At 45.9% G+C, this 27,625-nt stretch overlaps 1 protein-coding gene across 10 annotated transcripts in view; it reads left to right on the top strand.

Moving 5' to 3' along the window:
• KDM6B (lysine demethylase 6B) overlaps positions 1 to 26,558 on the top strand; it is a 100,170-nt gene extending 73,612 nt beyond the window's left edge. For 9 of the 10 annotated variants that reach the window (XM_089479595.1, XM_089479592.1, XM_089479594.1 and 6 more), the window contains 13 exons: positions 53 to 2,142; positions 4,927 to 5,053; positions 9,759 to 9,864; positions 10,497 to 10,702; positions 11,779 to 11,843; positions 12,542 to 12,610; positions 13,657 to 13,805; positions 16,660 to 16,774; positions 17,717 to 17,904; positions 19,069 to 19,210; positions 19,772 to 19,898; positions 23,157 to 23,327; positions 24,342 to 26,558. In XM_089479595.1, coding sequence (XP_089335721.1) covers positions 53 to 2,142; positions 4,927 to 5,053; positions 9,759 to 9,864; positions 10,497 to 10,702; positions 11,779 to 11,843; positions 12,542 to 12,610; positions 13,657 to 13,805; positions 16,660 to 16,774; positions 17,717 to 17,904; positions 19,069 to 19,210; positions 19,772 to 19,898; positions 23,157 to 23,327; positions 24,342 to 24,365 — 3,579 coding nt within the window. In that variant the 3' untranslated portion in view covers positions 24,366 to 26,558. Of the gene's footprint in view, positions 1 to 52; positions 2,143 to 4,926; positions 5,054 to 9,758; positions 9,865 to 10,496; positions 10,703 to 11,778; positions 11,844 to 12,541; positions 12,611 to 13,656; positions 13,806 to 16,659; positions 16,775 to 17,716; positions 17,905 to 19,068; positions 19,211 to 19,771; positions 19,899 to 20,493; positions 23,328 to 24,341 lie in introns of those variants that run through there. The other variant, XM_089479600.1, reaches the window with a different exon arrangement.
• Positions 26,559 to 27,625: the final 1,067 nt, after the last annotated feature.

The raw sequence follows: 27,625 nt of genomic DNA, 5'->3' as shown, positions 1-27,625 counted from the left end.
CCAGGGATGTTCGCTGCCTTCTCATTGCCATCCTTTCTGTCTATCCGTACAGGGTTCTGATCATTACCAAACATCGGCACTGGAACAGTCCTGTCCCGCTCAGGAGAGTGGAGGGCGCAAACATCCCCCACCGCCACGGCCGGCTCCCTGCCTTGCCCCCCGCAACTTGCCATGTGCTCGCATGCCACCACCCCCAACCATCACCAGGGGGCCTCCACCCCCAGCGGTCACACGGCCACCCCCAGCCACTCCACAATGCCCCCCGCCTCCTCTGCCGCCTCCACCCCCACCGCCCCCTCCACCCCCGCCTCCATTGCCCTGGCTGAAAGGACCAGCTGCGTTTGGTAGCAAGGCTGCAGAAGAGGAAGCCAGCAGCGACCCTCTAAGTGATATCTTGTTTGGATGCGGAGAGCCACACCAAGGTGAACCGCCCCTGATGGCAACCAGTGACTCGGGGTGCAGCTTCCAGGATTCCAGCACCAGCAATCAGAAGGGGTCTTTCTCTCTCCCCCAAGAAGAGGCTGTGGAGAAGACCAGCCCCTTGAGATCAGCCAGCCCTGCCCCCTCTCCACCCTCCGAATTCTGGCTATCAGAAAGTGGCCGGGATGAGAAGTGCTCCAGTGGTACCCCAGCTCAGACTAGGAGCCCCTCGATTACCTCAGGAACCTTCCAATCACCAGAGAGCCCCCCTCAGCCACCAGCGCTGCCCCCTCACCCACCCCAGTCACCCCCACAGCCGCCCCCGCAACCACCCCGGGCCTCCTATCCAAAGACCCCTGAGCCGCCTGTGGTGACCTCAGCCCCAGAGGCTGCGTCAGAACGCCTCTTTGGCTTCGCCAGCCCCCCTCTGGAAGACCAGTTCGAGGAGCCCCCCGAGTTCTCCAAGATCCTGCCTGACGGTCTGGCAAACATCATGAAGATGCTAGATGAGTCAATCCGGCGTGGGGAGGAGGAACGTGAAGAGAGCTTCCCACCACCACCACCACCGGCCCCGCTCTTGCCAAGCCCCCCACCTTTGGCAAGACCGAAGCCACCCTCCTCATCTGCCTCTTCCTTCGATTACACCAAGCCCCCCGGGCAGGATCCACCAGAGCCTCCCTGCCTCTATCGCTTTGGCAAACGTGATGTGGAGGAGCGGCCCCCTCCGGCGGCAGTGGCGGCGGTGGCACCAGGAGGAGGAGGAGGAAATGGAGGAGGAGGAAGTGGCAAGTTCCCTCACCACAGCACTGCCTCTCTGCTGAAGTCTTTGGCCAATGTGCTGGAGGGGCAGAAACACTCCTATCGGCCAAAACCACTGACCCCGCCAGGTGCTAAAATCCCTCCTCCGGCTGTTGCTGGCCAGAGCACTGTGCCGCATTTCTCTACCTCAAGCCAAGCCTGGGTCGGAGGAGCCGGGACAGTGGGGGAGCGGGTGACCACTCCCCCGCCTCCACCCCCCACCCGGCCGATCAAGACGGAGTCGGAAGTGTTAGAAGAAATTAGCCGTGCGTGCGAGACCCTGGTGGAGTGGGCTGAGAGGGAGAAGACACCACCACCACCAGCCACCCCGCCGCCGCCACCTCCCCCTCCCCCAACTCCTCCACCTCCTCCTGTCCCCCCTCCTCCTGTCACAGCCCCCCCACCACCTCCAGCTGCTCCTCCCACCCCACGACTCAAGGATGAGTCCCGGAAACGAGATCGCGAACACCGTCGCCACCGCCGATCTGGTAAGGATGGGTCTCGGAGGCACAGGGAAGGCAAGGCCCATAAGGAGAAGAACCGCCAGATCCTGGGCAGCTTAGATGTTCAGAGCACTGAGAGCCAGGCACGGGAGAACGGGGCCAAGCCGCCGCCGCCTCCCCCACCGTTGCCACCGCCACCACCACCAGCAGCTACAGCAGCCCCCCAGACTGAGCGGAAACTGGCCATCAAGAAAGAAGAGGGGTCCCTTGGCACAACTGGCTCCACTGTCGTGTGCTCAGCAGATCTGCTCAAGCTGCGCTCCTTCACCGAAGGACCTCCGAAAGAGCTGAAAATTCGCCTCATCAAAGTGGAGAGCGGGGATAAAGAGACCTTCATTGCTTCTGAAGTGGAGGAACGGAGGATCCCCCTGGGTGAACTCACCATCAACCATTCAGCCACAGAAGTAGTGCGGGCGAGCAAGTGAGTACAAACTTCAGACTCTTGGAGAAGCTAAATATTGTTTTAGATTGTGACTCCCAGAATCCCCCAGCCAGCATAGTAACTTTTCCAAGCTCTACACGCTCCCCAACTGCACCTCCTTTTTCCCTTCCATATCCCCCCTTCTTTTTTCTCAGATATTTTTCCAAGTTGTGTGTGTAGAAACACACACAAGAGAGCTGTTTTCAGCAGTCATGGTCAATAATAATAATAATAATAATAATAATAATAATAATAATCGTAATAATAATAATAATTGTAATAATTACTACTACTTTTCCAAGCTTTCCAGTTTCCCCCAATGTGTCTTCCTTCTCCTTTCCATATCCTCCCTTTTCTTTTCTCCTGATAGGAAGTACACACTACAGCATTACAGCAGTTTGAGGCCATTTTAACAGCCATGGCTTCACTCTATGAAATCCTGGCATTTTTATAATTTGCTGAGTGTCTTCTCTGCTAGATGACTCCAGTTTACATCCCTGTGCTAGCAGAGAATTCTAAGTTCCTCAGCAAACTATAGATCCTAGAGTTCCATAGGATGGAGCTGTGGCAGTTAAAGTGGGTTCAGATGGCCTTAATAGTACAGTATGGATACTTTTCTAAGTTGCACCTCCAGAAACATACAGCACAGAGAGCTATGCTGGCTGAGGAATTCTAGCATTTGTAAGTTTTCCAGGCTCTCCACACTTCTCAGCTGTCCCTCTCTTCTCCTTTTCATGTCCTCACCTTAAAGCTGCATCTGCACAGAGAAAGCCATTTTATTAAATATAAAAAAATCACCATGTGAAGTCATTTTGCTCTTGTCAGTTTTGACGTTAGCATTGACCGTGGGAGAGGAGTGGACAGGTTGTTGAGAGTGAGGGTCTTGTAAGAAAAGCAGAGGCCTGGCCATGTTAGTTTCCATGTGTGAAATTGTCAAACAGCATTGTCTAAAAGGCTTCAGTAAAATATGTGGTGCAATGTGAAATAATTAGGCGTATGTATGCTGCCTCTAACTGTCACAGTTTGGCAGGGAAGAGTCCTATTTAATTCTCATTATCCCACTTCTCCAGCTGCTTTTAAAATGTCCCGGTTTCTCTCCTTCTCCCCCTCCTTTCCTGCTTTGTCCTCAGCTTACTTCATTAGCTGCAGACTGAGCTCAAAGTACAAAAGACCAAAGAGTCAGCAGGAGTGAGGGGAGATGAGGAGTCAGGTCTTGCCCATCCTAGTTGGCTCAGGCGAAAGCAAACTGCTGTAGTGCTCCTGGCTTGTGTGTTATTCCTCATTAATAACTCCAGCCCTTTTGACCACACATTGATGTGGCTTAGTCCATGCCCCATTTTCATCTGCAAAATGTTGGTTTGTATGAATATGCTTGGATCAAAATCTGAAAAGGTGCTGTGTGTAGTTTGTGCTTCTGAACCTTATGTACAGTTCAGTTTTCGGACTTGTTTCACCTTTCCTAATTATTCTATGTTGCATCTAATTCTTCTCACACCTAGCATTAAGGTCTGTGCTGTGTGCACCCAAATACGAATTTTCTCACACGCATACATTATTTTGCTGGCTTTTCTTACTTTCCGTAGAAGTCTTTTAAACTGTTTGATTAATTCTTTACATCTTCCCATATAACCACCATCAGGCTTGCATGCACACACATGCGCGCGCACACACACACATCGGCTTATTTCACAGGTAGAGCCAAATATCCTTCAAAGCTTAATTTAGCTGCAAAAATGTCACTTGGGGATCTGTGCACTGATATGTGAATGTGACCTTGATCACTGTTAAAGCTGGGAGACAGATGACATTTAAGAAGTCAAGGTACATATGGGTGCGAGGAGCTGAGACCTCCCCCCAAAAGTTGGTTGTTGGAGGCCCCTTCCAACTCCCTTATCACTAGCTTCACTTCCAGGATTGGTGAAAGAGAGGAACATTTGTGCTGTCTCTTACACGCACGCACACACACACACTACTTTTACCCATAATCATGTCTCCAGTTTGCCTTTTTAGACATGATTGAATAGGCTTGGGTTGAATTGAACACTTTTGCTGTTCTGTGTCACTCGAAGCAGAAAGGAAGTGTGTGTGTATGCGCGCAAGAGAGAGAAGTCTGGAGAGCCAAAGAGAAGAAGCAGTAGAGATAGGAGGAGGAAAGGGACTGATAATGGAGGCAGTTTCTTGAAATGGAGGGCATAGGAGTACATTTTGTGCTGGAAGTCTTCCTTAGATGATTTTGTTCCTGGAGAGTTCAGTCTGTCCCTCTTTTCTTTTTCAAAGCTCTCCTCACATACTATACCCTCAAAGTAGTTTTAATTCTCATTGCAAAATGTTTGTGCAGATTCAAGAGCAAGGGTCAATCTGGAGAAGTGTTTTGGCGATGGAAAGGGGGTGGAGCAGACTTTGCGTAGGCCCTGAATTAGGTAGTACCATGGCTGCATCCCTAGGAGCCTTCAGCCTAATATTATATAGTTCAGTGCATCGCTTCAGTGACCCATTGCTACTTTGATGCAGAGCTTGGAACAGTTTCTTCCCCCCGCCCACAACTCCCAGAATCCCCCAGGCACCATGACCCTTGGCTCTGCTGGTTGGGGGATTCTGGGTGTTGCATTCCAAGAACAAAGAAAAGAAAAAAAGAGAAAAACCTTTTCCCAAGATCTGATTTCAGATAGTTGCTCTGTGCATGAACGCTGGTTCTCTTCTCCATGGCAACCAACTAGTGTGAAAAACCAAATGTGTGTACCTATTCATGTCTGACGGTCACCATTTCTCCTCTCTTCTTTCTAGGCACGCCAAGGTAAAAGGGAAATTCAAGGAGTCTTACCTGTTGAACAGCCACTCTGTCAAACCTCAGATCAACGCAGATGAAAAGCTCCCCCGGGATAAACTTAACCCCCCAACCCCAAGCATCTATGTGAGTACTTGTTTCCTGGGGAGACAGGGAAAAGGTGGGCAGAGGTGTACATGAAAAGTGTAAAGCAGCATGGAACTGGGTCTCTTGGGAAGATGGGCCAATGCCCAGCATGGGGAGAGGTCACAGGTGCATCACAGGTATCCTGTGATGAACTCACATGGAAGAAATGTCATATATGGAATATTACAAGTGTCATCATCCAAGTTTCTAGCCCTCATGGCTTCAAAGGGCGGGATGGTGGTGAAGTTCATGAGTGGAATTTTAGAAGCCCAAATGGGGCAGAACAAAGCCTTCCATGTGGATATGGATCAAGCACTTGGAAACATCTCACTTGGTTGTTATTTCTGGGTCAGGCCTTGTCCTGAGCACAAGCTACCTCTCCCCCAGAGCTTGAGAGGGCAATCTTTTTGGACTATCACTCCCAGAATCCCGCCCCCCACAGCCAGCCTAAATGGCTGGGGAGATTCTGGGAGTGATAGACCAAACATTTTACGTTACCAAGCTCTGGTCAGTCAGTACACAGACCCTAAGGGCAGAGGGCATAGATCCCTTATATTCAGTTACCCCATAGACTTGGGGTTTCACAACAGCCCTGGGGATGAATTTGGGGCTACCTCATGATGGCTGGGGCTCCTAGCCTGGGCAGTGTGGGTCTGGATGTTAACTGGGGGGAAGAGTAATGATGCCGTTAAAGGTACACTCAGAAGGAACCAACCTTGTCTATCTCTATTCTCCTTTCCTCTCTTGCCACTGAATGGATCCTCCTACACCACTGGTCACCCCCATTCTTCAGTTAACCTTTTGTTTGTGTTTCTGTTCTTTCTCTGACTTGGGTTCTTCTCCTCCTCTTCTTTCTTTTCAATTTTCCTTTAGGCAGTCTTCCAAAGATTCTCTCTCCAAAGCAAAGAAAGTTGGTGGTCGTAGAAAGAAAATTAACTGACAGCCAGTATCTTCTTCTGGTTTTAGATTGACAGAATCACAGCTTAATGCTTTTCACAGAAGTTAAGTCGCATTCAGGATTGCACAAGCCCTTTAAAACAAAAGTCACCGCCATGCACAAGTATGCCTGCCACCACCTTTTCTGTTAAAGAAATAGTTTTTGTATTGAAAACATATTTTGCCCAAATCAGATCTGAGGCATCAACCTCAATTTAAGATTTAACTGTCTTCCTCTTGTACATTTGCGGTGCTTTGAGCTTTCTTTATATTTAAAGGCAACTCATCCCACAAAGAGGGCTAACCACTTAAATCTCACAGTGCAAACCTCATTTTTATTGCAGTCCATTCCCCAAACGCTCACCTTGTATCTGTATAATTTTTATAAGGCTGCAACATTGTCCAGTTTGCATCTGGAGGAGACATCTTTCTTCCATTTCCTCCTTGAAACTGCTCCTTAAAAGTAATAGCAGTCTTTGTGTGCTTGGGGATATTTTACAGTTTGTCCTTCCTCATTCATATGGATCCACCTTGTAACTCAACAGGACCTTGTAACTCAACTTACTTCTTGTTCCTAGGTAGATGTGAGTTTTGGTATTTAAACAGTGTAATTTTCCTCTTTGCCACCATTGAAAACAATTGTACACTTTAATTGTGGCTTCTCTCTCTTTCTCTCTCTTAAAGCCATGTTTAATGTCACAGAATTTTCATTCACCTCCTGGCTGAGAACTTCCTTGCATTCTTATTTCTTGTTCATGGCTATTGATTGGTTTCTCTTTGTAGACCAGTCTGAACAGGGTTGAGAGAATCCTTATTCTTTTTTCTTTTTTTAATGGTAGGGATATGAGCTTTTTCATATAATAAATAAGAAAAAAAACCCACCCTCCACTGCCCAGATACTTGCATCTTTACCTTTTGGTATTTGTTAGTGACCTTAGAATAGGATAGATTTAGGCTGTACAGTAAGAGATATGTCCTGATTCTAAAAAGAGCTTGTCAGGGGAACTAATTCTCTGAGAGAAGGGTTAGGAATTGTATATGGTCTGCAACTCCTAGCTAGCATAGTCAGCAGTAATGTTTCTTGGGAGATGTAGTTTAACACATCTAGAGGGTTGCATGACTCTGGAGGGTTGGGGGCTCACAGGAGGATTTCAGGCAAGGTCTCAACAAGCCTTCTGTTGCGGAGGGATTAGCTCTGGGTTTCCTTTATTGAAAAGGGAGGTCAGATTATATGGCCTTGTAAGGCTCCTTCCAGCACTAATATTCAAGGCACAGGTCTGTTCTCTGCATCTATTCTCTCTCTCAGTTGTCCCCCACACTTCTGCATTGACTTTTCAGCTGCTTTTAATCCTTGGCAGCTTCCAGCGACTGATTTGTGACTAACGAAACCGTTTGGATCTTTACTCCCTTCCAAATTCTGGAACATCCATTGCTGTTCAGAGCGTGAATGAGCCAAGCTTTATTCATCTTGTTCTTTTCCCACTCTGACACGCAGGCTGACTGTTTTTGCCAATGGGCTTTTCTTTTCTGAAAGAGCTCATCTTAGATGGGTCCTTTCTGTGCTTCCGGTCTAAGATGCCATTAGTCTGTTCGGATACTCATCCATCCTTCCCTCATATAAAGAGAAACCTGTCCTGATTCACTTCTTTTTACATGTGGAATAAAATGGTTCATCAACCACAATTGTTTCTCCTCGGAGTCCTTCAGTTATTCCCCATCCCCCCCCACACATTTCTCCTCGGAGGTTTTTTTATTTTAAATTTTTATAGAATCTATCTTTGCCAACTGTTCTCTTATTTTTCTTATAGCCTAGTTGTTCCACCATCATGAAATTGGTAGAGTTCAGACCTTGGCTGAATTCTTTCTCTGATACAGTTCTTTTAAGGTAGATTGTTAATTATATGACCTCCTTGTAATGATCATACTGTTAGTCGTGGTTGTGATCTTTGGTCTCCCAGTGGTGTTTTTCGGCAGCCTGGACACTAGACTAGAGAGATAGAATTGCCAAATTCCCTTGTACCCATATTTTTGGTCTACATTAAAACCTTTAGATTAGACATTTTGATGTTTTTCTTCTTGAAGCAGTCAGCTTGCATCTCTTCTCATTGCTTTGTATTCAAATGCTTCTTTACACATGCGTAATGTGTCCCCAGGCTTTGCGTCCAGTAACCAGTTGCTGACCATGTTTTGTTGGGTTTCTCTCTCCACTGGCTCCATTCTCCATTTTTCTGCCGTGGTTCGAATCTCTGGTTTAATTATCACGCAACAGCAACATCACTGCTGGCCAGATCATACCCAGGCCCCTTTTCCCAGCCATTAAGATTTCCTTGCACTTCTCCACTTTGCTTGTGTGGCTGAGGGTTTCCAATGCGGAAGGAGAGGGGAAGGCTCCCTAAGCTCTTCTGTGACTTTCTGCTCACTTTGACTCATTCTCACTCCACTCATGCTTCTGTTTTTGTCCTTCCTTTTCCTTCTTTGCTTTGTCTCACTTGAATTTCCATACTGCTTATTGTTTGGCCATTTTTGTGCCTACCTGCAAGTTACCCTTTCTCCTTGTTCCCCTCTTCCCTTCCCTGCACCCAGTTGCACCATTAATTTAATGGCCTTCTGACTGCTCTTAGTGTAGTGCAGCACCCCAGAAGATGGGCTCCTCTGCTCCTGAAAGTAGGCCTCTAAGCACCTGGAAACCAGAGCAAAACAGAACTCCAGAGATGCCCAGCTTGGAGCAGCGGTTACCTTTTACTACTTGCATTAGTCCTTGGAATCTGCAGTTTCTGACTGAATCTGCAATCAACAAGACTTTTTGCTCCTTTTGGGATTCCTTTCTGCCCCCTTCAACATACTTTCCCACCTTCTGCATCATTTTGCCACAAGCACTTCCTGACTGTCAGTTGTTCACACTGGTCGTTAATGACATTTTTATGATCAAAACCTTTCTCTCTTGGCATAGTGAAACTTTTTTTGTTGTTGTTTTGGAATACTTGTCTAGTTTTATGGAAATCAGAACTCTTTTTTTTCTCTGTGTATTGGATGGTATGGTAGTTTGGAGCCATCGGCTGTTTCCTGCCACTCCTTGACTGGTTCCTCCAAGAAAATCTGTCCCTTTTTGGACATGGAATTGCAAGCAAACTCTTTCATCCAAGTATTTCTTCCATAGCTACACTGTTGGCCCCTCCATTGCTCCTGAAGTGTCTGTTTTCAACCCAACGGGGGCTTATGCACTGGAGTTTTCTCTTGCAACGTTGTCCCTTTGGAATGCTTAAAAAACCTAGAACATACAGATCTTTCTCTACATGCTGTGTCCCCCAGGGTCCTCTTTGCTTATACTTAAACCATCTGGTGAAGGACCTCAACCTCATCAAGCGCAAGGGAACTCAAGTCTTCTGGATGATTCTAAAGGCACCCAGTGGAAATAAATGGATACCTTGGATGGGATCTAAGGGGGAGCTGAAGCGAAGGGGTTTGGACCTGAACTGGGGAACAGTGACTTAACTAAGCCCTGTTATCTAAAAAGGGGGAATATGGGGAAATGCTAGACTCAGTGGCTCAAACTGGGAGATTCTGGCCTCATCAGGCCTGTGGTTCTAAGGAATGGGTTTGCTGGCATGGACCACCGGTCCAAACTAGTAGATAAAATGCTCTTTGGTTGGTTGCTCCTCTAAGTTGGGGTGTCTTGGGCTTGCTGCTTTTGTTTGCAGGGTATTGGGAGGGCTGTGGGAGGGTGCCCTACTGGAATAGTAGCCTCTGATTGTCATTCCCTTTGCTTCAGTTGGAGAGCAAACGGGACGCCTTCTCGCCTGTCCTCCTGCAGTTCTGCACGGACCCTAAGAACCCCATCACTGTCATCCGGGGTTTGGCAGGATCACTCCGCCTCAGTGAGTATAAAGTCAGGGTGCCTTGGGACATGGGGCAGTTCTTTGAAAAGGCACGGTGTGTGTGTGTGTGTGTGTGTGCATGCATGCGTGCGTGTGTGCGCGTGCTGTGTTTGTGCTAGGAGCAGCTACTTTGGGCAACCATCTGAACTTGGGGAAGGACAGTTTGTGAGCAGCAACAATGGGGTTTGGGATCCCACAGTGTTTTCAGACTTTGGGGCTGGATAAATTTTTGAAGGGGACATGAAATTGGAGGGATGGCAGGGATATTTTTGTAGGCATTTGTGCAATGTTGAAGAGAAGTGGTTGGAAGCTGAAGTGATTCCGTTAGGAAGTAGATCTGTGGGCTTTGTTGAAGAAGTTGCATTTCCATAGAGGGTGGGGGGCAGAGGAAATTCTTGGCCATATTCAGGCAGATGGGCCAGTGGTGTGTCTCAGTATAAGATATCTTCCTGTGTATGGTAGGAGGAGGTGAGGTTGGATCAAAGGCCACAACATGGAAGGTGAAGTTCCCACAGCATATAGAAATGAGCTTCTCCCCTCAGCAGCAAGTCAGATCCAGCAAGGGGTGTGAGAGGGGTGCTAGAGGCATCCCATCATGAGACCCCTTTCTCCTTCCTCTTCTCTCCCCTCAGACTTGGGCCTTTTTAGCACAAAGACCTTGGTGGAGGCGAGCGGGGAGCACACCGTCGAAGTCCGCACCCAGGTGCAGCAGCCATCAGATGAAAACTGGGACCTCTTGGGGACAAAGCAAGTTTGGCCCTGCGAGAGCAGCCGGTCGCACACCACCATTGCCAAATATGCCCAGTACCAAGCGGCTTCCTTCCAGGAGTCACTTCAGGTGAGGAAGAGGAGGAAGAAGTGGCCACAACTTGCTTTTCTACTCTTTTCCTCACCGCACAATTCTCTTCATGTGAATTGCATGGGGGCAGGCTGCATAGAATTGTAAAGTTGGAAGGGAACCAGGGGGCCATCCAGTTCAACCCCCTGCCATACAGGAACATACAACTAAAGCTCTCATAGGAGGTACCCCTTCAACCTCAATTGAAAGACTTCCAAAGATGGAGAATCCATCATGTTTCAAGACAAGAGTATTCCACTGTCAAAGTGCTCTTAATGCTAAATATATCCTTCCTATTGTTTAGGTGAAATCTCTTTTCTTGCAATTTGAATCCATTGCTTTGTGTTCTAGTTTCTGGAGCAACAGCAGACAAGCTTGCTCTATCTTCAGATATTTAAAGATGGCTGTCATGTCTCCTCTCAGTCATCTCTCCAAGTGAAACATACCCAGCTCCTTCATTCGTTCCCCATAAGGCTTTGTTTCCAGACTTTTGATCATTTTGTTTACCCCCTCTGGGCACTTTCCAACTTGCCAATACTGTTCTTGAACTCTAGCCCCCAGAGCTGGACACAGGATTCCAGGTGAGGGATGAAAGCACTGTGAGTAGGAAGGCGTCCGTACCCTCACCTTGATGTGTGGGTGAGAAGGAATGTACCACAGTACCATGCTGAGCACTGCTGGTCTCGCCTAATTTAGGAAGCTAAGGAGAGTCAGGACTGGCTAGTACTTGAATTGGGACACCCTTCCAGGAGGGAACACCAGGGGTCTCCAGGTATTGGCCCAGAACGTGGCTTTGAAACCTTGGAGAATAGCTGCACCTTCCAGTTAAAATTATGGGCCTAGATAGACCAGTGTGCTGACTGTATAAAGGGCTGCTTCCTAGGTTCCTCCACAGAAGGTTCAGTCCTTACTAGTAGGGCTAAGAAGAGATCCTGCCTTAAACACAAACTAGAGTTGTGGCTGTTGCCAGTCAGTCAACATTTTTGTGGGTGAAATGAACGTCTCTCTCAAAATGAGGCAGATGCGTAGATGGGAGGAGCCCCTATTTTGACTATTCTCTCTTTCCATCGAGGCAGGAAGACAAAGAGACCGATGATGAGGAGACGGACGAACCTGACAGCACAACAGAGACGCCGCCAAGGTAGAGCCTGCCTGGTCCTTGTCTTGGCCTTCTCCTTGCTCTTACTCATTATTACGTGGGGGTGGGATGGGATTTGGCTGAAAAGCAGCATAATACATGTTAAAATTAACAAAAGTAAAGGGGGAGAGATAGTGAGGGTGGATTCCTGGATCATAGAATCATAGAGTTGGAAGAGACCACAAGGGCCATCCAGTCCAACCCCCTGCCATGCAGGAAATCCAAATCTGACTTATGTTCTCTTCTGATGCTGCAATAGAACATTCCTGGTGTTTTGAGGCGAGTGAACTTCCTTGAAGAAGTGCAGGATGAGAGAAGGGTATAGGATTGTATAGCAGTCTCCGCATCCTACCTCCCCTTCTGGAGCCTTCCTGATCTTTCGGATTACAACTCCCCTTTTCCCCCAGCCAAGCAATTTCTTTGTAGTTTCAGGAGAGATTATTTGGGAAATTAACGTGAATGTGTTTTACTCAGGCTGGGAAAGGATAGGACAGAAAATTGGACGGTTTAATCAACCTTTGATCCTCCAGTTGTTTTGGACTTCAGCATCCAGAAGCCTTTTCCAGCATGACCAGTGATAAGGAATCTGGGAGATGAAGTCAAAAACATCTGGAGGACCAGAGGTTGAGAACCACTGGTTTAATCAGTCTCCTTCAACCTCAGAGTTCCTACAGCTCATATCCCATTTTTTTCCTTTCCAGCAATCCTGACCAGAAACCGCACCAGATTATCAAATTTGGGACCAACATCGACCTGTCAGATGCCAAGCGGTGAGAACCAAGTGGGGGGAAACATCATAAATTGCAGACCGTGAACTTCCTCTTCCTGTACTTTATTGTCCTTTTGTGTTGTTAGTTAAGGATGTGGCAGTACCACTTTCCCACCCTTAACATTCTGCTTTTTCAGTGTGATGCTGCTGCTGTGCAGCTTTCTTGTCACTGCAAGAAAATGAGATTGTTTAAAGCGCTCTGTCCTCTCGTGGCCTTGTCTTAGTAACTCTTTGGCGGCCCCTTTGTGGCCACATCTGCAACTGTAGGGAACAATTGCATTTGTACCGCAAGAGCTCTGCTCTATAAAGCTGCCTCTTTGCTTATCTCTGTGTGATCATATCTAGTCATTGCATGAGGATAGGATCAGAGTGCCCTGCTGCCCCCCAGTGACTATAATGTGTCACTGCAGTTAGATATTCCTTTGCTGCCCCACTGTGGCCTTAGTTTGCCATTGCAAGGGAGGGGCTGGATAATAGTCTTTGCTGCCTCTCGCTGGTCAGGTTTGGAATTGCACTCTCAATATTACTCTGTTCTCCAGGATAATGGTTATGCTATACTTCCCCTCTATGATGTTGTTTTGTGCTGCCCCCTTGTGGGTAGACGTCATCAATGCAGGAGAATTTGATGATGGTTGAATGCCTTGCCACTGCAGTTTGGGTCTTTGCCGCCTTTCGGTGGTCATAACTGGTCAGTGCAACTGAACCTACTTTTTTTGGCTCTTGGGGTTTATCCGGTGTGCCCCAAACATTTTTTTCCTCACTAGCAGAAAGGCAAACATCAGAAGTTACGTCCAACTCTTGGTTCTTGTAGCTGAGTACTGTTCGCGATTCCAGCTGCTTTCCAGGGCTTCAAATGAGAGACTTTTCCAGCTCTTCTTGGCGATTCTGGGGTTTTCCCAATGATCTATGGCCTGTCTCAAAGAGACTGTGGCTCAGTGCTTGTTCAGTGGAGGATAGGATGTAGGTGGAGCAAAGCAGATTTGGATTATTCCTATAAACATTTGAATAAAGACTTTAACCCCCATTCCCATCCCCAATACATTTCAGGTGGAAACCACAGCTGCAGGAACTGTTGAAGTTGCCAGCTTTCATGCGGGTCACATCAACGGGAAACATGCTCAGTCATGTGGGACACACCATCCTGGGCATGAACACAGTACAGTTGTATATGAAAGTGCCCGGCAGCCGCACACCAGGTAAGATCCCATGATGCAGCGCTTGCTTAGTTGGCTTTCACAGGGAGCCTGTCAAGTTTGTGGAACAAGGGGAGAGATCTAGGTCAACAGTTGGGGTGATAAAGTGGAACCTCCAGGTTCCAAGACAGTCTATCTCTGTATATCATTTGCCAGGAAACCCACTGAAGGAAATTCTACTTCTGGGCTTCCATGGGCATCTCTTTGGCCCCTTTGAGAACAAAACACTGGTCTGTAGGGGCTTTTGATCTGATTCAGCACGGCTCAGCTGATGTTCTTTTTATTTTTATTCTTATTTTGTCATACTCTACCATTTTCCCAACATGGGACTCGAGGCACCTTACAAAAGTTTAAACAGTTAAAAAAAAAGTCTCACAAAAAAGTTTAAAATATATAAAAGCAGTTACAAGTATATGCCAGAATTCTATATCACCTTTTATAATACATAGATTTCCATATACTTAGCTAAGTAGCAGAGGCAGTAAGAAACCCTGTTAGTGAATTGCAAAGATTTGTATCAGGACACCGGCAAGAGAGCCAGATGTGCATAGGTACCAATGTGAATTGGCTTGTGATAAGATTGGCCATTTTGCGAGCTCTGCTCCATTGTAACAGTAGTCCTATATTGGAAACACATATTGGACTCGTCGATACAGGATTTTGTGGGGGTTTTGGGCCATGTGGTCATGTTCTAGAAGAGTTTGTTCCTGATGTTTCGCCAGCATCTGATGCTAGCGAAAGATCAGGAACAAACCCTTCTAGAACATGGCCACATGGCCCAAAAAACCCCAAAAAACCTATGGATGCCATCCATGAAAGCCTTTAACTTCACATCCAATACAGCAGTTTGGTCATAGTCATTAAAAGAAGACCAGCATATATGAACAATGAAGCACGTGAACGGCCTTCCCCCAACTGAGCAATCAGCCCTCAAAAGCCTGCCGAAATTAAAAAGTGTATGCCTCCTATGAAAGGAGAATGAGGACACCAGTCTAACCTTTCTGGGAAGGGAGCTTCAGAGCCTGGGAGCAGCCACCGAGAAGGCACTCTCGGGAGAAAGCAAAAGGCCTCTGCCAAAGCTCTCAAACACAGGCAGGGAGATATAGTCCCCCAGAGAGGTTCTTATGAAGAGTGGTAGGAGAGGAATGCTGATGATGGGAGAAGGAATGTGAGATGGATGAGGGTATATTGTGTAAGATATAGTTTCTAAGTACCAAGTACCTAGTCAACATACAACAAAACAAATGAAGCAGCAATATACAATTTATTAATTACAACCTTGCAAGAAGGAGTGTCCTAAGCAAGTAGGCACAGCCCAGACTTGATGCAACAAGTTTTTAATCCCTTCTCCCAGCAGCATGTTCCTTCCCTCATTTTCCCTTTGGTTGGATGCTTTGAGGTTTACAGCCTATCCTGCCCACCTAATATGCATACATTATCTCCACCCCTGTTTCCATCTCCCCCTCCCCAAATTCCAAAAACCCACCCCCCTTATTTATAAAGTTCCTTATATGGTGTACTTGGCATGTGATTGTAACCAAACTTTTAACCTGTACAATTAACTGGACTTTGAACTGTGTAATTGGTAGCTGTCCACCTTCTTGGCTCATTCGCTCATGTTTGCCTTATTTATGTCAGCTGTGTCCTTACTATCTGGAGAATGCCTCCCTGCCAAGAGAGAACTCTTTTTTGCTTGTTTTATGTGTATTTTATAATTAGTGATTTGCCTTTTCTGCTGAGTTTGTGTGGAATTTAAAAGATAATTGGTTTTCTATCCTGTGGGGCTCCTATAAGGTTTAAACCTCTTCCTGACTAACCCATCATGCTGAATTCAGATATTAACCATTTTTCTCATATGGGTCAGTTTTATACCACTAAGTGTGGGTAGTGAGAACAGCACTGGATTCTTGGGCCAGAATCCTATTGAGGGTAGTTTTCAAAGAGACAGCCATGCTAGTCTGTTTCAGAATAAAAAGAAAATGGGGTGCGGGGAGGGGAATGAAGGAGTGATGCACCACCTGATTTATTTTATCATTAGCTTTCCTGGTTATCTGTTCCTTTCTTCAGATACACTGACAGAGTTGTAAATAAGGAATGGAATTATGCAAATACAGCCTGTGGTTGTACTTTGAACTCCACCAGTGCATCTGAAGAACCAAACTGATATCCACAAAAGGTCATGCTCAAATAAATCAACTAATCTCAGAGGTGCTGCTTGATTCCTTCATTTTTCCATTTTATTCTAGTAGAAGGATTGTTGCACAAGGATTGGTACTTCGTCAGAAGTTGCATAGGTGCTGCCCCCAGTTAATGGTTACACAGTCATACATGCAGCCCTTGCTCTAATTCTTTAATTGATAGGCACGAGGCTAATTTGACTTTTGCCAGATTGGCATAGAGTTTGAGCATTAGACTATGGCTCTGGAGACTAGGGTTTGATTCCCAGCTCAGCCATGAAATCCACCGGGTGATCTTGGGCAAGTCACACTCTCTCAGCCTCAGGGGAAAGCAATGGCAAACCTCCTCTGAATAAATCATGCCAAGAAAACCCTATGCTAGATTTGCCTTAGGGTCTCCATATGTCAGAACCAACTTCAAGACACACAATCCAACTATGACTATGCTAGCATATATTCACACTATGCTAAATGTATGTACCAAAGACTCCCCAGCCAAACCTCAGTTTCACATGGCAGGGAATTTCCAAAGAAATACTTTCTATCACAAAGGTGTTACTTCAAAGAAATGCCTCCATCCATGCCTGGTTGGCAGATTCTAGGAGCTGTATTCTGAACAAGGAATTTTTCCAGGCCCCATTGTGTTCAGCCATTATAATGTGTGTTTTGCTCTCATTCAGGTCACCAGGAGAACAACAACTTCTGCTCCGTGAACATCAACATTGGGCCGGGCGACTGTGAATGGTTTGCTGTCCATGAGCATTATTGGCAGAGCATCAGCGCCTTCTGTGAAAGGTAGGATGGGCAAAGGACGGTGGGGGAGGATGGCTCAGCCTGTTTTTAGAAGGGAACGGGGGAGTTTACCCCATTGAAAGTGTCATGCTCATGTTAGTATATGGCATCACCCTTTGTTCTCTGCAAGAAGAAAACATAGATGCTATTCTAATGAAATGGCAATTGGGGTGGGCCCCTTGGCCCTGGGTTTAATTTAGTCATTTATTGGTTTGATTTATTCCCACCTTTTACCCCAAAATTGACCCTTACAAATAAAAACAAAATGAGTAAAATGTGCTAAAAGTTCTTTAAAAATTACTTCATGAAACCGTTAATTTAAAGCAATTGCAAACACATAAAGCATATGTTACAAAACAGTATATCTGTTGCACATCGTTGTACCCCAACCAGTTAAAGGTGAAAGGCTAGTCTAAATGGAGAAGTCTTTGCCTGGTGACAGAAAGAGAACACAGCCAACTGAGCCTCCTGTGGAAAGGAGTTCCATAGCCTTGAGGCAGCCAACCAGAAGGGCCTGTGTCCCATGTCCTCCCCTGATCAGCTTGGAAGGGGGTCAGATGGAGAGAAAGCCCTCCCCTTTCTTTCCTTTGCCAGTTTTGGGTGGCTTAAATGGGATGTGAGCTCTACCTGTATCCTGTTGGGTGAAGACACTGTATGTAGAATTCACCAGTGCATTGGGTTTCAGTGCAGAGAAAGCCCTGTAATCTGGTAAAAGACTGGTGGTGCCACTAAAAGGGCAGCAGGTCTCTCTCCCATGGAGTATCACCACCCAGAGAATTCTCAATTATGAGCCATGTAGAAATGGTCAGGAGATACCCAAGAGCATTACATACGCAGAGCTCACAAGGGAGAATTCCCTGCCAGATTTTGTTCCCCATTAATTAGCAGGCAAGGATGGCCGTTTGGATTTTCTCCCACATCTAATCAATGTGGGCTTTCTCGCAGGCATGGTGTGGATTATCTCACTGGCTCATGGTGGCCCATCCTGGAAGACCTTTACCAGTCCAACATCCCCGTCTACCGCTTCATCCAGCGGCCAGGAGACCTTGTGTGGATCAACGCGGGGACAGTGCACTGGGTTCAGGCCACCGGATGGTGTAATAACATCGCTTGGAATGTTGGTCCGCTGACAGGTGGGTGAACCAACTGGGCTGAGATCCTTTGGAAATAAAGGGTGTAGAAGGAGGAACTGGTGGCTGAAGGGGGGTTGAAGTTAGCCCCTTCAGCAAAAATAGAGCAACAGCCGTAGCAGCAAGAGAAATTCCATTGCCATTTGCTACTCTTTGTCCCTGTTTTTGGAAAGAAATCCAATTTTTCAAGTCAGGAGATGAATAGATACTTTTAAATACATCGGGATAGTCTATGCTTTTTCCACACACACAAAGACAAAAAGTTAATCGTCATTATAGAGGACTTTGGCCAAATGGGTCTTTAAAGCCATACTTTTCAGGAGTGGGGGCTTTGACTTGGGTGCAACGCTCACAGAAAATGTTGACCCAAAGTATGATTGCCATTTAGACTGATAATATCCTACTGTGGTACAATTCAAAGATATAGCTGTGTTAGTCTGTAGAACGAGTATGTAGAGAGATCTTGTAGCACCATTGAGACTAACTGAAAGAAAGAAGTTGGCAGCATGAGCTTTCGTAAACTGAAGTCTACAAAAATTCATGCTGCCAACTTAATTTCTTTCAATTAGTCTCAAAGGTGCTACAAAATATCCTACTGTGTTTATATCAGTCCGTACAATAATTTGAAGTAGGAGTACAACTCAGGTCATATGGAATTGGGAAAAGGTACAGAAAGGAACAGTCAAAATAATCAAATAGGAAGAGCAACTTGAACTCTCCGTAGAAGCCAATTGAGGTTGTTGTACTTTGGACATACCAAGAGATGTCATGCCTCATTGCAAAAATTGTTAATGCTTGGTAAAATTGAAGAGAGTAGGAAAAGAGGAGGACCACACCCACTTAATCACGGAAGCCACAGCTGTCCTGACTTTGCAAGACCTGAGCAAGGCTGTTAATAATGGAAAATCTTAGAGGTCTCTCATTCATAGGATTGCCATGTTGTAGCCAACTTGATGGATATTAACAACAGCAACAAGGAGCAACTTCCCTGTGAAAGGTTACACCATGTTGTTACACCACCCTTTTAGGCTGTGCAGGGGAGAGAGGTTTACAGAATTTTGTGTGATGTGGAGAAAGTGAAGCAAGACATTCCTTTTCTCCCTCGCCTGTTGCTGGAACCCCAAGGGATCATCCAGCAACCCATCCAACCTCTCCCTTTTCCCACAGCTTACCAGTACCAGTTGGCACTGGAGCGCTACGAGTGGAATGAGATCAAGAATGTCAAGTCAATTGTGCCCATGATCCACGTCTCCTGGAACGTCGCCCGCACAGTCAAGATCAGCGACCTCGACTTGTACAAAATGATCAAGTGAGTTTTGACTAGTATTCTGGCTGGTAGCATATATGGTATTTGGCCTGCCATCCCTTACCGTCCCATAAAATACTTGGGCAAGAGGGTTACCAAAAGGAGTCAAGAGCTGTTGGATATTTCAGCCTATCTTAATGCATGTGATCTTCCCTGCATGGGTGCAGTCCTGGGGGAGCCATGCCCCAAGTCAGGACAAGTGTAGAATCTGCTCTTATTTTGGCAGCGGCTGTTGCTGTTGTTATCCTTATTTACATATATAGCACTATACATGGTGCTTTACAAGAAAAAGTGCAAGAAAAAACAATTTCCTGCCCTCAGTCTTACAGTCTATAGATCCAACACACAATGAAGAAGGGATGGCGGTGGGACTTCCGCAGCCATGGCAGTTGCAGCTGGGATGGAAGGAGGGCCTTTCATCTGCTTCTGGGTCTAGTCTTGGTGGAGTTGTGCCTGGGTCCTGGGATGGAAGAGATGACATTCAGCACAGTTTTCTGTGGTTCCTCGCAGGTTTAGGTAGATGTGTCTTCCTCACCACTACCTTCTTCATTCTTTCTATCCCAGGTACTGTCTGATGCAGTCAATAAAACACTGTCAGGTCCAACGCGAGAGCCTGGTGCGGTCTGGGAAGAAGATTGCGTACCAGGGCCGAGTGAAAGATGAGCCGGCCTACTACTGCAATGAATGCGACGTAGGTTTTCATATCTTTCTGGGTTTCCTTTAGCCTCAGTGGCTAGGCGTGATCTTGGGTCCATTCCAGCATGGAGGTGGGAGGTATTAGGATGCACTTTTTGTTTGGTTCTCATACTCTCTCTTTTTCGTTAGTGGGTGCTGCCATTTCTCCACAGGTAATGCGGTGCCCATGGAGTGACAGTGTGGGGGGCATTTCCCGCTCTAAGGCAGTGGCTGGACTGTTCTCCCCCTGCCCTAGGAGGCGAAAATGCTGTGGCTGGATGATTCTCTGTGTTATCCCCCCTCTTTTCGGTTTTTCACTAAGGGAGCTCCTTTTGCTTTTCACTTCACACTCAGGTGCTGTGAATTGTGTGGCCCACTTCAAAAGACATTCCCAACAATCTCCTCTAACAATTGCCTCTGGTCTCCCTGTCAGGAAGCAACCAGTAGGATGGTTTTATTCCCTGCCATGAACTTCTGGGAGTCAACTGTTCCCGCTCCTCCCCAAAACTGAAAGGGGCCCGGCTTTCAGGGGTTATCCATAGGCCCTCTGGAGGGAGCAGTGGTTTTTTGAGGTCTGTTTATCTTTTAAATACCTCCTGTCCCACCTGTAGTTTGAGGTTTCCACACCTCCTTCATACCTGAGAATGCTGATGAGTGAGACCATGAGAGTAGAAGGGTCAAAACAGTGAGTATGAACCGCGTATTTTTAAAAGCGGCGATGAAAAAGAAAGATAGCGTTTCCCTGAAGGATTGGAGCTACAGCTGCAAGAATTGAAAAAGATACACAGATGTATTCTGTTGTCTGGAGTGTCTGACTGGTGGTAGTGGTGCCAAGAAACCAGATAGAAGCCTCTCCTCATTCCTAAAATGAAATGGAAGATGACATAACAAGAAAAGAGATACAGACATCTCCCCTTTCAGAAGAAGGGGATAAGAAGAGGTCTTCGGGCTGCAGCCCAGTTAAGCCAGAGCTCGCAGACTGGTTGGCTCATGCAGAAAGGCTACTGAATAGAAGGGTAAAGGTTCTTAAATGAGAAATTGGGAAGAAAGGAACAACAAGGAGGTGATGGAGCAACAACTCAGCAAGTTGGCAAGAAGGCAGTGGTGACCCAGCTAAGCAAGTGAGCAAGGAGCAATGACTGAGCAGCAAGAGGTGGACAGAATACCAACTCAGTTTTATTGGGGAGCAGATATCTAGCAGATTGGATAGAAAGAAAGAGTGAGTTGGTGGTTTAGGGAGATGGAAGCAGTCATATTTGCCACCAAGCTAGTAATATAACAAATATCTCCAGGCAGCCTGCTTGGCATAAGAGCTGATTGAACAACCCTGAAGGGGCTTGAAAGGCACTGGCAGAAGCTTTTATAGGAGCTAGATAGGAAACTAATAAGCTTTTCCAAAAGTGGATACAGAGATTTGACTTGAGCCAAACTGAAAGCTAGCAAACTCTTTCAAGACCAGACACGAAGATCTGAGCAAATCAAGGAAGTCAACTGGGAATGTGGATGAAGTCGTGATTTGATGGCAAGTTAGGTAAAAATAACAAGGCTGGTTTTGAGCTGGTCTAAATGAAGAGAGAGCCAAATTCAGCCAAACAGTGTACAGAAGATGAAATACCTGAAGGGGCCAATTGGATTACCAAACCTAGAGGAAAGAAGCCACTGTTTTCGGAGTGTTTGCAATCTGACACACAGCTGATATACTGAGCCCAGAATAGGCAGACTCTGTGCTAGACCTCACTTGCTTTGTCACACAGGCACCAATTCTTCCCTGAGATGCACAGGAAGATGCAGGCAAGAGACTCCCTTGAAGATGCCTGGATGTGGTTCTCTAAGGAGAGGCCAAAACTTGTTGGATCAGCAGTGAGGAGCAAGACTTTGTGTAGACATCATCCGTGTGAGATTTGCAAAAGAAGGTATGGGAATGAAGCAAAGAGCCTCGGATCCTGGATTTCTTCACCAATTTAGGAGCGACTTGCTGTCTGGGGTTGTAATGCGGAAGCAAATATCTGTGGGGGGTTTTATTTGAAGCCAAAAGATGGAAAACAAATAAACTCTTCCCCTCTCGGTTCTGTGTTTGTCTTGTTTTTGCAAGATTCTACACTTTTAGTTCTTTACCACCTCTTACCCTCTAGCAAGGAATCCTACTGTAACTTCACATGTTTTCTTTGCTCCTGAAACTTGGCTTTCTCTCTGGCCTGCCCACTGGCAGTGGCAGCCCAAGCCATTGCCAGACATGGAGTCATGCACGATTTTGGCACTTGGAAATCGCTGCCAGATCATTTCCAAAAGAGTAGCCATGGCATCTTCCTCACAATCCAGTTAGAGGAGTTAAATGCTTCTTTAACTGTCATGGCTCAATCCTGTGGAATCCTTGGATTTATAGTTTGGAAAGACATTAGAGCTCTCTGGCAGAGAATTCTGAATACCTCTCTAAAGTACAAATCTCCAAATTCCAAAGCATGGCGTTATGACACTTGAAGCAGTATGAAACTTTTCTGTTTGTGGTGGTGTGAAAGAGACATGTTAACTCATTGCAGCAAAAACAATGCCTTAAAAACAAAGAAATGTATCCTATAATTGTTTATTATTACAGGATTCTGATTTTGTTGTTGTTGGCTTTTGCTGCTTATCGTTTGTGTCCTTGCATGACCAAAGTTGGGATGAAAAGAATGACTTGGTGGACTACAATTCCCACAACCCCCGAGCCAGCATGACCATGGGAGTTGTAGTCTGGATCCACTTGAGGGCAGCCAAAGGTCTTCCCACATTGCACCAACCTTCCCAGTTTAGCTAGTAAAACATAAAAAGACTTGCCTTTGAAAATGCATAGTTATGTGGGAGGAAGGACAGGACAGCCCCACTTTCTCCTTGCAGGCTGAGATTGTTACCCCAATAGGTGCATTTCTTCAATTGCTGGGACTTTATATTCAGAAAAATGTGCGGTTAGGACAGGGGCAGGGTCTGGAAACTGAGCTGGCTGGGGATTCTGGGAGTTGCAGTCCAAGAGAGTTAGAGCAAGAAAATTACCTCTTCTAAGGCCTGTTGAGAAAAAATCCACCAGAAATCTTCCCTCAAAAAGGGTGGTGGTGTTTATTTTGTGACTGTTGGTGCAGACAGGCATCTTGATGCACTCAGTGATGCCTTTTATTCCCGAGGCCAGTCCCTGAGCCCTTCCCCTGCTCCAATACTCTGCATGGATTGGCTAAGGGGGAGCAGGACTGAGGCCGCCTTTCCTTTGGGGCAGATGCTAACATCCCTTTGTGTTCCCCCACAGGTGGAGGTGTTCAACATCCTCTTTGTGACCAGTGAGAACGGTAGCAAAAATACCTACCTGGTACACTGCGAGGCCTGCGCCCGCAAGCGCAACTCCTCCCTCCACGGCGTTGTGGTGCTCGAGCAGTACAAGACGGAGGAATTGATACACATCTACGACAGCTTCACCCTGGTGAGTCTCCCAGGAGGATCAGAAATTGCTCAGTTTTGAGGTTGTTGTCCCCCCCCCACACACACACACACACTATTTCACTCCCTACTCACCACCACTAGCGTTTTTCACCAGAAAAAAAATAAGGAATTTGAATAGGTGCCCTTCAGGATAGATCAGGGTTGTTCAGTCAGCTTTAAAACTACATTGAAAGATGCTGTCTGGCAGAAAACTTTCCAGACTGGTGGGTTGGAGGGCACAAAGGTCCAAAACACACTGAAGAAATAATCAAGTTTGAGACCACTTTTTAACTGCCCTGGCTCAGTGCTAGGGAATCCTGGGAAATGTAGTTATTCTGGCCTCAGAGCTCTTTGAAAGAGAAGGCTAAATGTCTCACAAAACTACAGTTCCCAGAATTCCCTAGCATTGAGCCAGGGTAGTTAAAGCCATCTCAAACTAGATTATTTCAAACGGTACTCATATCCATCACCCTCTTTACCATTTTGTTTTACTGTATATACTCATGTAGAACTCTAGAAATTTTAGTCAAAAATTAACCCAAATTGCCTGAGTCCAGTTATCCGCTGGTCAATGAAAGCACTGTTCCTTTTTTTAAAAGTAAAAGGTGAAAGGCAAGTCCATAATTGTCCTGGAAGCACTGGCCTCCCTCTACTCTCTCATCCATCCAGTCCTTAGTATGAACACAAACAGTTATGCCTGCTGGAATTGTGTAAGTGCTTTGGTATCGTTTCCCTTGGCTTCCTCCTTTAGACCAGTGATTCCCAAACTGGTCTTCCAGGTGTTTTGGACTTCAGCTCCCAGAGTCCTTCATCATTGACCACGATGGCTTACGCTTCTGGGATCAGAGTTTGGGAATCACTGCTTTAGACCCTTTGTCACATGCCCCTTAGTAATACCATGGCTCATATAAAGATACACAATTTGGGTCCCAAAACCTGCCCATGACTTAGACGTGAGGTCATCCTGTAGTCGAGTAGAAACAACATTGTTTTCCTTTTCTCGTTGTCTTGGCAGGCTGCGTCGCCTAGTTCGAGATGAGCCATACCCTGCCTGGGCGCCAACGTCTGGGCTGTTTCTCCATGCCAGCGGCTCCTCTGCTCACCGCGGGTGAGGCGGAGGGGGCCGCTCTCCCTGCTCCCCCCTTCCTCTAATAGCAGCTGAGCCGCCAACCTCCACCCATCCACTCACTTATGCCTCTCCTGGGATGGAGCGACACACACAACCGGAATAACCTAGACGTTCCAACAATGGATCCCTTTTTTAATTTATTCTTTGAAATGAACTCTTTTCCTCTCCTTCTGGGTGGTGCTGATTTTGTATTAAAAGAAAAAAAACTGAATCTCAAAAAAAGGGGGGGCAGCAGAATTGCTTGGAAAGGTAACGGCGTTCTCTCTGGTGGGAGTCTGGACCGTGGCAAGGTCTCCCTCCCGTTTTTCCACATTGGACTCTACTTTCACCGTGCCTGGCGTCCCCTTGGACAGAGGATCAAGGGCTCCGGGGAGCAGATTAAAAGGAGACAGAAAGGTTTCCTTCTTCACGAGAGCATTAATTTTTCCTTTTTCTGTCTCTCTCTCTCTCTCTCTCTCTTATGGCGTGGAGAGCAAAACATGTGGAACAGAGAAGATGGGCCGTTACTTTCTGGGGTGTGTGGTTTGGTTTGGTTTCTTTCGATTGCAATGTTTTCTTTCCTCGTTGGAAATTTAAAAGGAAAAAGAGTGTTTTGGAAAGCAAGAACGCAAGCAAGCAAGCAAAAAACAAAAACAAAATTAATACGGGTTTCTTAACACAGGACTTTAATGGGTTCAGTTCTCTCTGGATGAACTTCTCACTGGGAGGGGGAGAGCGTGTACATGGATTTATATATATTGGCGGGGTGGGAAAGGGGAGACCTCTTGCGCGTGTGGTTTTTAATTATTCTGATGGACATTTTGATTTCTTACATCCTTTTATATATTATATATATAAATATAAGAAGAAAAAAAATCCTGGTTTGTATTAGAAACTGCTTTTAAAAAAGAAAAAGAGAAAAACCGACAAAAAAAAAAAAAGATATATATCCACGAAGTCCGGACGAAATGTTAGTGCGAGGCACAGGTGAATTCCAGTGCGGTGAGTTGGGATGGGGAGACCCCAGCCCTTTGCAGAGCGGATATGGTGCTTGCCCCAAATCAGACACACGGGTAGATGGGAGAAAAGATGGGCAAAATAGGGGGAGAGGCCTGGCATCTGCTCCCCCTTTCCTTAGGCTTTTTCACAGCCTGCCCTCAAATAAAACAAACGCCCCATACCATTTGGGGAAGGGGCCCAAACTAACAGTGGACCCTTAACTATCTAACTTTCATCCTTCTTCCCTATGAAATCTCCTTAATGTTTCATCTTTAGCTGATTAAATGATTTAAATCTTAATTCTTAGCCTATTCCCCCCCAAACACACACACACTTCTTCCTTAAAGGGAGAAGCCTCTCTCGCCTCGCTCTGCGCATGCTTTTGGCTCCCAGTTCATTTTAAAAGCAAACCAACAAATGTCTCAGATTTGGGGTAATTTTTTTTCTTTTAAAAATGTGTACCTCCATGCCTCAGAATTGTTTTGCAATTTGTAAATGTTTAGTCTCTTTCCCCCCCAATCCTGCTCTCTCTCTCTTTTTTTAATTTATATGTCTTTTTGGTAATGATTTCTCTATTTATTGGTCCTTTAATGGGGTTTGATCCAGCTTTTTTTTAAAAAAAGAAATAACTTTTTACAATGTTAATGTATCTGTTTTATTTTTGTTTTTACGTGTCTTTCTCTTTTTTTGTTGTTCCTTATTTGACTTCTCTCTGGAATTTTTATTGAATTTCGAAATGTTTTTATTTTTGTCTTGTAACATTTTCCTTGACATGGTGCTCAGTTTTCTCGCTGGGGGGGTGGGGGGGTTGGAGAAGGAAAACACAGCTTCATCTTGGTTCATCTGTTGATTTCCATTTTTAATAGAACTTCACCCCAACCTACATTGTAAAAATCTCTTCCTTTCGAAACCTGCACTTTTTAATTCCCAGATTCCCAAATCCCCCCCTTCCCAACACAAACACACTGTAATAAAACAGATGAACATCTAGCTACTCTAGAATCAAAGATACACAAAATGGATTCTTATTGTACTGTAGGGGACAAGGAGAAAGCAAATCTTATTTTGTAAATGTAAAAAAAAATTAAATTAACTCACAGAGATAAAGCAGCCTGTCTTCTTCTTCATTCTCTGCGGAGGTTACAGGGCAGGATGGAAGCGTTTGTGTTAGGAAGCTGCACGGCCTGGGACTCGTCTGAGAGAGTGGGTTGCGTGTTCAGTTTGGAACAGGAAATTTTACGGGAAACAAAAACCAGAGGTTACTCTTTTGGTCCGTGAGTAAAGACATCATCCAACATTGGGCAGGACTTTTAATTAGGACCAAACAAAATGCATGGCAGGGTGCAAAATGTTGAGTTTTCCAGGATGGTTCCTCAGGGTAGATGGTGCATTAATGTTGATTCTTTACCGATCGTATGATCATCAGGCTAAGTTTTCAGACATTTCTGTGTTTTCTCCTACCCCACCCCATGTATTGAATGTTTTGAGGCTGATGAAGCATTTTGATGAACTCCAAGCTCATGCTTTTGTTTTGCAGCACTGGTGGGTCCCAGCAAAAAGTTATTGCCCAACTCAGCATCGTTTTTACTCGGAAATGAACACACACTTTAAAGCCATAATTCTTGTTCTCACGGAAAGCTGAAGTGCCCTTGGCTCCTTGAGAGGATCAGGGAGAGGATGGAAGTTGTTGGTGGATTGTTTTCAGTAGACGCGTGTGTGTGTCGTTTCCCTTCAGGTTGTTTCTGACTTAAGGCGCCCCTAAGGCAAACCTGTCGCAGGGTTTTCTTGGCCAGTTTCTTCAGAAGGGGTCTGTCTTTGCCACCCTCTGAAAGTGAGAGACTGACTTGCCAGTGGGTTTCCATGGCTGAGGAGGGTTTTGAACCTTGGTCTCCAGAGTCATAGTTTAGTGCTCAAAAACCACTACACCACGCTGGCTGTTTTTCAGTAGTTATCCTGAAGCAAACATCTGAATGGATAAACACAAATTGCAGAGTTGAGGAAGTTACATTTGGGGATGACAACATCAAGAATTCCGGGGGGGGGGGGGATGTAGGATTCTGAGAACTGCTGTCCCAAAAAGTAACTTTTCCTCATCTCCACTCTTGCATGTTTCCCATTTGTTTGGAGCAATTGGACTGGCCTGCTTCGGAGGGTAGTGTAATCTCCTTTGGAGTATTTAAAAGAGAGGTGGG

This window comes from Sceloporus occidentalis, unplaced genomic scaffold (assembly GCF_023333645.1).
Source record: "Sceloporus occidentalis isolate IW3139 unplaced genomic scaffold, rSceOcc1.0.p SCAF_14, whole genome shotgun sequence".
In the NCBI taxonomy this organism is placed as follows: Eukaryota; Metazoa; Chordata; class Lepidosauria; order Squamata; family Phrynosomatidae; genus Sceloporus; species Sceloporus occidentalis.
Note: the sequence above shows the minus strand (reverse complement) of the source record. Positions and strands in the feature narration are given on the sequence as shown.